Genomic DNA, 9371 nt, shown 5'->3' with positions numbered 1-9371 from the left:
CAAAAACATTTATAAGGGGAGAAGGAAAGCTATTCTTTACAGAAAAACACCAGCTAATAAATAAAAGATGCCATAAGAAATCACCTACCATAACAACAACCAACACATGCAAGAATCGTTGAGGAATGCTAAAACCACTGGTAAAAGGTTGTTGGGGAATAAGACATTCACACAGGTTCAAAGTATCATCCAAGAGTATTCATAACCAAGGGAGAAAAGTACCTTTACAATGAAGAAACTCTGGGACACCACTTTAACCAAGTAATCAGATTTTTCTCTCAGTCATCCCCATTAATAAGATATCATGTGCTCCCTAAGAAGGACACAATATCAACTAGGTAGTATTTCCTATAAAAAAAAAATGTGTAACCTAACTCTAATCAAGAAAAATCAATCAGAAAAATCCAAATTGAGAGACATTCTGGCCTAGACTTTTAAAAAATGTAATGCCATAGATTGGGGGGTCTCCAGTCCCTGGGCCGCAGACCGGTAGCTGTCTGTGGCCTGTTAGGAAGCAGGCCACACAACAAGAGGTAAGCGGCGGGTGAGCAAGCAAAGCTTCATCTGTATTTGCAGACGCTCCCCAGGGCTAGCATCACCGCCTCAGCTCCGCCTCAGATCATCAGGCATTAGATTCTCATAGGAGCACCGGTCCCTGGTGCCAAAAAGGTTGGGGACCACTGCCATAACAAACCAAACATAAAAGGCTTAGGGAAACTGTTTTAGATTTTTTAAAAACTAAAGAAAACCAATGAGTAAATACAAAGCATAACCCTTGACTGGATTCTAGATTTCTGGGGAGAAAAAAGCTATAAAGGACAATGTTGGGAGAACTCAAAGACATCTGATATATGGACAGAATGCCTGCTAACAGTACTATATCAACACTGTCATTTCTGGATGTGATAACCGTACTGTGGTTACATGAGAGAATTTCCTTGTTCTTAGTAGATATAAGCTGATGTATACTTAGGGAAGAAGTATCATGATGTCTGTACCTACCCCAGAAATGGTTCAGAAAAATATATGTGAATGTCTTCAGACACCCGGCTTAGAAGGATCTGTGTGATCAAACTTATTGAGGAGTTGTGTAAAAAGCTGAAGGAATTTGAGAGGAAGACTTTAGTGTCAGTCACCAAAGAGGGAGTGGACCTTTCAGAAGATGACGAAGAGAAAAATAAACAGGAAAGGGAAAAAAAGTTTGAAAACCTCTGCAAAATCATGAAGAACATCTTAGAGGAAAAAGCCAAAAAGGTGGTCATATCCAACCGATTGGTGACAGCCCAATGCTGCACTGTCACAAGCATATATGGCTGGACAACAACCACGGAAAGAATCTGGAAGGCCCAAGTCCTAAGAGACAATTCAACGACGGGTTACACGGCAGCAAAGAAACACCTGGCGATAAACCCTGACCACTCCATCACGGAGACCGGCAGAGGCCGACAAGGTCAGGTCCGTGAAGGATCTGGTCGTCTCACGCTATGAAACCTCACTCCTGTCTCCCAGCTTCAGTCTGGAAGATCCCAGATACATGCTAACAGAATCTACAAGATGATCAAACGTGACCGCAGCAGTGCTGAAGATGACCCCATGGCTGGTGGTAGCAAGGCTGCTGTAACTGAGAAGAGATGATGACACGTTTTTATGTGTGAAGTAGACAAAGCTCTGCCTAGAGAACGACTTGGTCCGTACTTCATCTTCATTCCCTCTGATAATATATTTTCACAGATTTTTTCCTTTATTTTTGTTAACATTTAAAAAATCTGTATGGCATAACAATAACTACTTCAGGGGAAGGTAAGATTTCTTCCTACTTCTAAGTGTAGTACTGTGATACTTGGGGCACGAAAGCTGAGCTAGTTATTCTTTTCTAGTTTCACATGAGCTTATTTTACCAGATCGAAGTAATGTTTGTTGTAATGTGTGTGGAACCTCACATTAACTTTGTGGTCTAAAATGTTTTGCTAACAGCGGATTCCTTAGAAGACCAACTCTTTTGTCACTGGGGTGTTCTGAGGTACCCTGATGTTTAAAAGAAAACAAAATATGTGTGTGTACAGACACATGTGTGAAGAGAGAAAAATAAAACCAATGTGGTAAAATTCAACAATTAGTGAATACAGATAAGGGTATGAGGGTGTTCTCTGTAATTTTTTCTTTCATCGTCCTTGCGACTTATAGGTTTGAAATTTTTTCAAAATAAAAAACTGGAAAACATATCTTTAAAATAGAAAATGTGTATGACAGAAAAACACGTAAAGACATGCTTCATTTTCTCTAACCTCTCAAGAAAGTCAAGAGGCTGCTGAAGTGGCCTCATCCCGGCCCTGTGCCTCAGACTCACCCTTGAGAGTCTTTCTCCCCATCCCTGCCTGGAGCCCCGCCCAGCTGCCCTCTGCTGACCCCGCATACACTCCCTCTTCTCCATTCTTGCCGCCCCCTCCCTAAGGCCTCACACCCAGACTGAAGCACCAGCCTCCACACCTGTCTTTTTGCCTCTGGTCTCTCTTCACTCTAACCTGTTGCTGCCAGAAACAGCTTCCTAAAAACTGCTTTGGTGAGAACCTCTTTGTCTTATTCAACAACCTGGAATGATTCCCAGATCCTATCAGATCAGCCTTTCCTCCCCATCTGGGCTTTCAACATCTGCCGTTAACTCGGCTTTACCCTTTTTAATGTTTTCTCCCAATCATCCTCATATTCAACCATGTCTTCATTTACCCATGTATTCATTTATTCAATAAGTACTGGCTGTCTCTGATTTTGCAGGAATTGTACTAGACCGTCTGCACAGTCACAGCGTACTTGGGGAGAGAGCCAGGAAAAGCACAGAATGAAAAGTGTCCTTCAGAGGAATAGGTAGACGCTAAAGAGCATGAGGTGGGAAGTGAGAGCCAGGAGAGGAAGCAGGTCATGAACCAGGCCTTGAAGATCAACTAAGATTTGGTCAAAGCCTGCAGGTCGGGGACAAAGCAGCGTATTCAAAGAGAGGAAAGGGAATGTTTAGGAACCCCTCTCCCCAACCCAGCCAAATTGAACATATGGGTGGGTGGTGTGAGGCCAGGACAGGAGACTGAGGTTGGAGGGATGGGTTGAGGCGTTCCTACGTTATCCTGCAAGCCACAGCAGGCACATACACAGGGGGCGAACAGGGTCAGCTTAGTTCTTTGGCAAGGCCACTCCAGCACTGGGGAGTGCAGACCAGAGTGCTGAGAAGGAAGCCAGGAGATCAGGCAACCTATGACCACACACGATACCTCTGCTCAGGTACACCCTACCCTGTGAGCTCTTGCTGACTCCGAAACGTTCCAAAGTAACTGCACTCCAGGCCCTTGCACATTTCACACCTGCCTGCCTCTGCTCACAACACTCCCTTTGTCTGGAAGGTCTGAGTCACCGTGTCCAGTGACAAACACCCTCACGTTTCACCACTCAGATCAGAGCCTCGCTGATAAAGGCATTCCTAACGTCACCGTCCCCAGCACTCGGGCAGGACTATAAATGCCACACGTGGGCCCTAGGTAATGTGTCCACAGTTCGGGCCTAGCGCTTACTATGTGCATGTGTCTGCACGTGTGTGCACACATGTGTGTATGTGCACATATGCATACATAACGAATCTTGTCATCCTACCCTGGGAAGTCTGTGAAGTGCAAAGAGCAAGTCTTATTCATCTTGTCTCCCCAGTGCTCATAACAATGGCTGTTGAATGTATTAATTGGCAGAAGTAAGACTGATGATCAATAGAAGATGAAAGAAGAAAAAAATGAAGAGAGGATGATGAAGCGAGGGAAAGAGGAAGTCCAGTAGGCTGGGGCAAATTCCTCAGGGAGTACACTTAACTTGCCCTGCTAAGGAGCCTGGAAACTGGGACTGAGGTGACAATGAAGATACCAAGCTCCCAAATCTTGTTTTCTAAATACCATTCTCTGCCTAAAGGGCTCCTTGGAGGAAAGGCTCATTCTAGGGCTGGACCAGGGAACATACAACATGAGCCTAGAGCACCTCGTAGTGCTAGAAAGCAAGAAAGTGGCTCAAATAAACAAAAGAATGGGGCCATGTCAAAGGGACACAGGAGCCAAGCTCAGTGAGCTCCTAGCAGCCAACTCCCGAACAACTTGAGCAACAAAGTCACTAACATGGCATTGGATTACAACCTGAAATATAAATACACATGAGTCCATTGGAAAATAAATAGATGGTAAAATAAAGGGGAGAGAAGGGACAAATCTTCCTTACAGAATTCCACAGTGAAAGATATCCAAAGCATAGCATGTTGAAAGGGAGAAAACAGGTACTTCCTAGTGGAAAAAGCTGACAAATACTATCTTAACAAAATGACAAAGATTAGCTTTACCAGCAAGGTCATGCTGATATATTTTACCTGCTGATATGATGTGTTATGCTTTCAAATTGCATCAACACAGTCTCATCATAGAACGACATCAGACAAACCCAGGTGCGGGGCATCCTGCAGGATATCTGGCCTCTACATTATCAAGGTCACAATAAACAAAGACCAAGAAACTGTCACAGACCAGAGGACACTAGGAAGACAAGTCAACAGCATGTAAAGCAGTGCCCAGGACTGGCTCCTGGAGTGGAAAGGACGTCAGTGTGAAAATCGATATCCTAGAGGAGAGCCCAGAGGTGAGGTGACAGTGACGGGGCACTGAGAGTTTCCAGCGCTGACAAACGCCCCGGGTGAACAGCAAGGGGAAGTGGGCGAGGGGTGAACAGGAATTCTGTACTGTCTTAGCAACTCATGTAAATTCCAAACTAAAATTTATTTTTAAAAATCCTTAAGAAAACTTTCATCACTCCAAAAAATAAAAAAAATCATTTCTGCCCAGGATGAAGTTGACAAAATGGGGAGAGAAAGGACAGCCCAGAAAGGGCCCCAGGACAACAGCAGGGGCCTCACGCCCTCCGGACCTTTGGTGTCGCCTCCACCGCGCACACCCACGTGTCCATATGACCAGGCCCCACATCTGTTCCTGAGGCCCACGTGGTGCAGTAGGCCCCGTCTCTCCTGAAATCGAGGTGGCTCTCCTCTCCTCCCCTCCCTGCAACAGGGCATCACGGCAGCCTGAGGGCCCCTCATGGAGCTGCCTGTGGCAGAAGAGCATGTGCCCAGCAGGAAGTCCCCGAGGGCAGGAATCCCCTGGAAGGTCTGCTCCTTGGTGTCCCCTTAGCCTCCCTCCCAGCCAACGGCCAGAAGGCCCAAGCAGACCTGAGCTAAGACACAAAGAGCCCCAGGTTGGGCCACCTGTTCCTGATAATCCTCTGACCACCCCGTCCTGAGAAGACAGCACGACCCTTCCTTAGCGACCTTCCCTGTGCCAGGCTCAAGTCTGCCCTGGATCCGAGGCTATGACATGCCGAGCACCTACTGTGCGCCAGGCACAGGGCTCAGTATTTCAGGAGCACTGTCTTATTTAATTCTCGCAATTCTAAGAGTAAGAACTCAGTGTCACCACCAAAGAGCCCAAGGCCTAAAAAGCGTGTGTAACTCGACCAAGGTCACCTGGCAAGCCAGAGCTGCACTGCGACTGTGAGGCTGGTCTGAACCGATCCCGCAGCGTCCCTTTAGTGCAGGGACTAACCACACAGACTGTGGACTCCACACACCTGGGTTTGAGTCTGGCTCTGCCCCTTAATAGCTGGACAACCTCAAGCAAATGTCCTTACTTCTCTGAACTTCCATTTCTATAATGGGGACATAACCAGACCTGCCCAAACAGGTTGTTAGGAAAGGCACTTAGATAGTGTTTGACTGAGAGGGAGCATTAAGAGATGCTCATTTTTATTATTACTGTCAGTAAGCCCCATCCTGGTGTGTGTGTCAATGCCCCCAGCCCTGGCCCTGCCCCAGGGCCATCCCACCTCAGCATGACTCAAAGACACAGGGGCTTTCCAGAGTACACAGAGGAGGGCCTCCATGGATGCCTCCCTGCTTCCCTCCCAGTGGCCCACCTGAATCCTTTGTCGTTGATGAAGCAGTGAGCTGCAGACACCATCCAGCTGGGAGAGATGAGCGAAGCCCCGCACACATGGCCCTGGCCCAGAGCATGGAGGCTCACCTGCCAGGGCCATTCACCTTCATCTGCATCCTTGCCCCCAACGACCCGAGACTGCCTGCTGAATGGCCGAAGCCCACAGTCTGGGAGGAGCAGAGGACCGGAAGGAAGCACAGTGAGTCAAGGCGGAGCACCAGCCCCAGGCCGCACACCAGGCCCAGCGAGAGCCTGTATAGAGTGGTCGCCTTGCAGTGGGCCCAGCACTGCTGGAGCAGTTGTGGCATAAGGGACCCCCTACAAATAAGTACCGTCAAGCCTCAGACCTACTAACTTCCACTGGGGCCCTCTTCCCCATTCCCAAGTTCAAAACCCTCATAGTCTCGCCTTCCGCATCCTGCACAAATGCTTTCAGGGGGCCTCCAGCACCTGCTGGTTTGCTTAGATTTACTATGGGTGTCATTTGCCTAGATTTCCTTGTCAAATGCTGAAGGACGCAGCTCTCAAAGGGAGCAGCAGATGGGTGACTTGAAGTCACAGAACAGCTGCAGCTATGCTCAGTGCTACGCGGCCAGTGCTTCTGAAACACACAAGAGGCTACAAATTAAAGTATTGGGTTTTGCGGGCAAAACCCTGCTGAGTGCTCCAGTAGGCTGCACCCTCTCTCCTCCAGGGGGGACAGGGAAGCCAGGGCCTGCCCTCCCCTGTCGCCAGGTCTGTGGAGCAGCGGCCAGCCCAGCACCACAGCCAGGACAACAGCCCTGCAGGAGAGGTGCTGACATGCCGGCTGCCCTGGGCCTTGCCTGCCGGACCACAGCGGGCCCAAGCGGCAGTGTCTCAGTGCCACCAGCAAAGCCATCTTTTCCTCCGGGCAGACCGGGGCAGAACCGGGCGAGCGAGGCACCGGCGTGGCTTCTGCCTGTGTGCACAGTGGACGAACTGCACGACCACTCGCGGCCGCCCTGCTCACCACAGTCCTTCTCGTCCGAGCCGTCACTGCAGTCCTTCTTCCCATCACACTCGGGGTTTCCCTTGCTCACACAGAGCCCGTTTTGGCAGCGATAGGTGTTTTTGGTGCAAGTGACGACATCCACTGCTCAGGGAAGACACATGGAAGAAAATCAGCTCCTCTGTGGCACCCAACCAGAAGCCTGGTGACCCGTCCACCTCGCACCCCTCACTCAGGCTGCCCCACCTACCCACACCAGTGCCCACTGTCCTTTCAACCCTGCCAAAGGTTTTCCACCTTCCAAAGATTCTCCCCTACAGACACCTTTTCTCATCACATTCCCACAGAGGTGGTTTGTGGTCATTAAACTTTGGACATGCTGCACGTGAGTGTGCTCATGGCTGCTCCCTTGGGTAAAGGAGGAAAAGCCCCCTGAAGGACAGTGGGCTGGCCTAAGCCTCACCGCTGTCACATGTGGCCTCGTCGGACCTGTCCCCACAGTTGTCCTTCCCATCACACTGCTGGCTCTTTGGGATGCACTTCCCATTGCTACACTTGAAGGTCTCAGCTGGACAACCTGGAAAGCACAAAGCACTCAGGAGGGGCTCAAAACTCCCGCTGAGTCAGCTGCAGGGAACCCGGGCAGTGCCCCGAAAGCACTCACTGCACTCCAGCTCATCACTGTTATCCCCACAGTCGTTCACGCTGTCACAGATCCAGAAGAGGGACTTGCAGAATTTGTTCTTGCACGTGAACTGGTATGTGGCATTACATTCTGGAGAGGGCGAGGGCAGCAGTCAGCTGGCGAGGCTCAGGGGGACGCGAGCCCCCTGGCCTCTCATCGCCCACTGCTTCCCCTGGAAGCTGCCCGAGGACGCAGTCCCATCTGGAGAGCAGGTCGGGGCACCCTGTGTCACTGGCTGAGGAAGCTGACCTCAGCACAGCAGAAAAGCTCCACTGCCTGCTCCACAGCAGAGCAAGCAAAGGGGTCTAGATGTCTACATGGGCATAGGCACAACCTCCCAGCCACCTCGGGCCTTCCTTCCGCAAAGACCAGCTGGCAGGCACCAGGACACAACACGGACAGAAGGATGGCGCGGCCGGCACCCCACTCACTGCAGTTGAGCTCATCGCTGTAGTCGGCGCAGTCGGCCCAGCCGTCACAGCGCAGCTCATTCCTGATGCAGCGCCCCGTGTTACACATGAACTTCCCAGGACACGCTGAAAGGGAGAAGGCAGGCCTCAAGTCCATGGCCACCACTGCTGCCTCCCACAGCTGGCTCCCCGAGGCACCTCTCCTCCCTCACAGCCAACCTCAAAGCCACGCTGAGGACCGAAGGGAAAACCCTCGCCAGTCCAGCCCTCAACACAGAGAGGAGCAGGGCTGCAGCTGGCACCCCAGGGCAGGGGTCTCCCAGTCCCACCAAGCTGTGGCTAGGGGGTTCCTACAGCTGGTAGAGGGAGGGCTGGCTAGGAGTCCCTCCTGACTGCTGATGACCAGACCCTGGGAAGCTCCGGGCAAAGTGGAGAAGGGCTGGCTGAGTATGCACTCAGTTCTGCACCCCATTTCCTTGGCCAGCCATGTCCCTGGCTCCCTGTCAGCAACACAGAGCAACAGTAGTTCAGCGGTTCAACAATGTGTCCTACCCAAGCGTCAAATGGCATCATCACATTTTCTTAATTCCGGTATTTCCCACATTTCCATGTTTCTGAAATTGGAAGGTGTCTGACAACTGATGTCATCAGGCAGGTGACAAAGTGGAGAGAAGGCCATTGTCACTTTCTCTGCATAGGTAGCTTAGCCACTTATCAAAGGAGTTTGCTCATCTAATTACACTTTTGGTGGTAAGCCATGCAGTTGAATTTTAACTTAAGTTTGGATTCCTGCATATAGGAATTTAACTTGAAGTCTTCCAAAAGGTTATTCTCTAGTGCAGGGCTGAAACAAAAAACCATTGTGTATGTGGAAGAACCTACTCACACTGATGGTGAAATTGAAGGCAACAGAAATTCCCATTTCTCTTAGGTATAAATCACAGAACTGTCAAAGCTAAGAGTAGTCAGTGTGATGTTCATGCCCCAGAATTTTCTAATGTGTCTCAAAATTATGCTATTAATCCTAAAGATGCTAAAAGACCACAAAAACGAGAATCAAATATCAAAGTTACAGTGGTTTGGAACTAAAGGGACAGGTGGCCCAAAGGAGCTCAGGGTCTTTGGGCTCACGATGCCTCACACTGGAACTGAAGAGCATGGTGTGTGCCAGTGTTCACTGTGGCCTTTTTTAATAAATGCATTTAAGGTAGTCTCTTTTTTTCTCCTCAAAAAGCTACAAGAGGAATCTGTATCTTACATTCTCTGGTATCCTAGAATCAGGAAAGCACAGTGCTAAGAAGATGAAG

At 49.6% G+C, this 9371-nt stretch overlaps 1 protein-coding gene across 1 annotated transcript in view; it reads right to left on the bottom strand.

Moving 5' to 3' along the window:
• ST14 (suppression of tumorigenicity 14) overlaps positions 1-9371 on the bottom strand; it is a 37343-nt gene that overhangs the window by 3451 nt on the left and 24521 nt on the right. Inside the window, exons 12-16 of the mRNA XM_011376211.2 lie at positions 8086-8190; positions 7634-7744; positions 7433-7546; positions 6991-7113; positions 5980-6166 (exon numbers count right to left, since the gene is read on the bottom strand). Coding sequence (XP_011374513.1) covers positions 5980-6166; positions 6991-7113; positions 7433-7546; positions 7634-7744; positions 8086-8190 — 640 coding nt within the window. The remainder of the gene's footprint in view (positions 1-5979; positions 6167-6990; positions 7114-7432; positions 7547-7633; positions 7745-8085; positions 8191-9371) is intronic.

The sequence above is a fragment of the Pteropus vampyrus genome, unplaced genomic scaffold (genome assembly GCF_000151845.1).
Source record: "Pteropus vampyrus isolate Shadow unplaced genomic scaffold, Pvam_2.0 Scaffold288, whole genome shotgun sequence".
Classification (NCBI taxonomy): Eukaryota; Metazoa; Chordata; class Mammalia; order Chiroptera; family Pteropodidae; genus Pteropus; species Pteropus vampyrus.
This window is presented reverse-complemented; position numbering and strand designations above follow the sequence as displayed.